At 74.4% G+C, this 219-nt stretch overlaps 1 protein-coding gene across 1 annotated transcript in view; it reads right to left on the reverse strand.

Moving 5' to 3' along the window:
• ADAMTS13 (ADAM metallopeptidase with thrombospondin type 1 motif 13) overlaps positions 1-219 on the reverse strand; it is a 29095-nt gene that overhangs the window by 10255 nt on the left and 18621 nt on the right. Inside the window, 1 exon segment of the mRNA XM_015572373.1 lies at positions 6-203. Within this exon segment, the coding sequence (XP_015427859.1) occupies positions 6-203 (198 nt within the window).

Consider the following 219-nt stretch of genomic DNA (forward strand, 5'->3'; position numbering starts at 1 on the left):
CCCGCGGGCTTCTGGGCCAGCGCTGCACACCGGGCAGGGGGCAGCGTCCTCAGACGGGGGCCCAGGGCCTGCACGCAGCGCACCGCCCGCTCCCGCAGGCCTGTCCCGCAGGAGGTGCTGCAGGGGCCGAAGTCTCCAGCTGCCCAGCTGAGGAGAGAGCAGCAGAGTAGAGCCCTGCCAGGTTCTGAGTTGGCAGGAGGGGGGGGCGGGGGGGGGTGG

This window comes from Myotis davidii, unplaced genomic scaffold, assembly GCF_000327345.1.
Source record: "Myotis davidii unplaced genomic scaffold, ASM32734v1 scaffold609, whole genome shotgun sequence".
Taxonomy (NCBI): Eukaryota; Metazoa; Chordata; class Mammalia; order Chiroptera; family Vespertilionidae; genus Myotis; species Myotis davidii.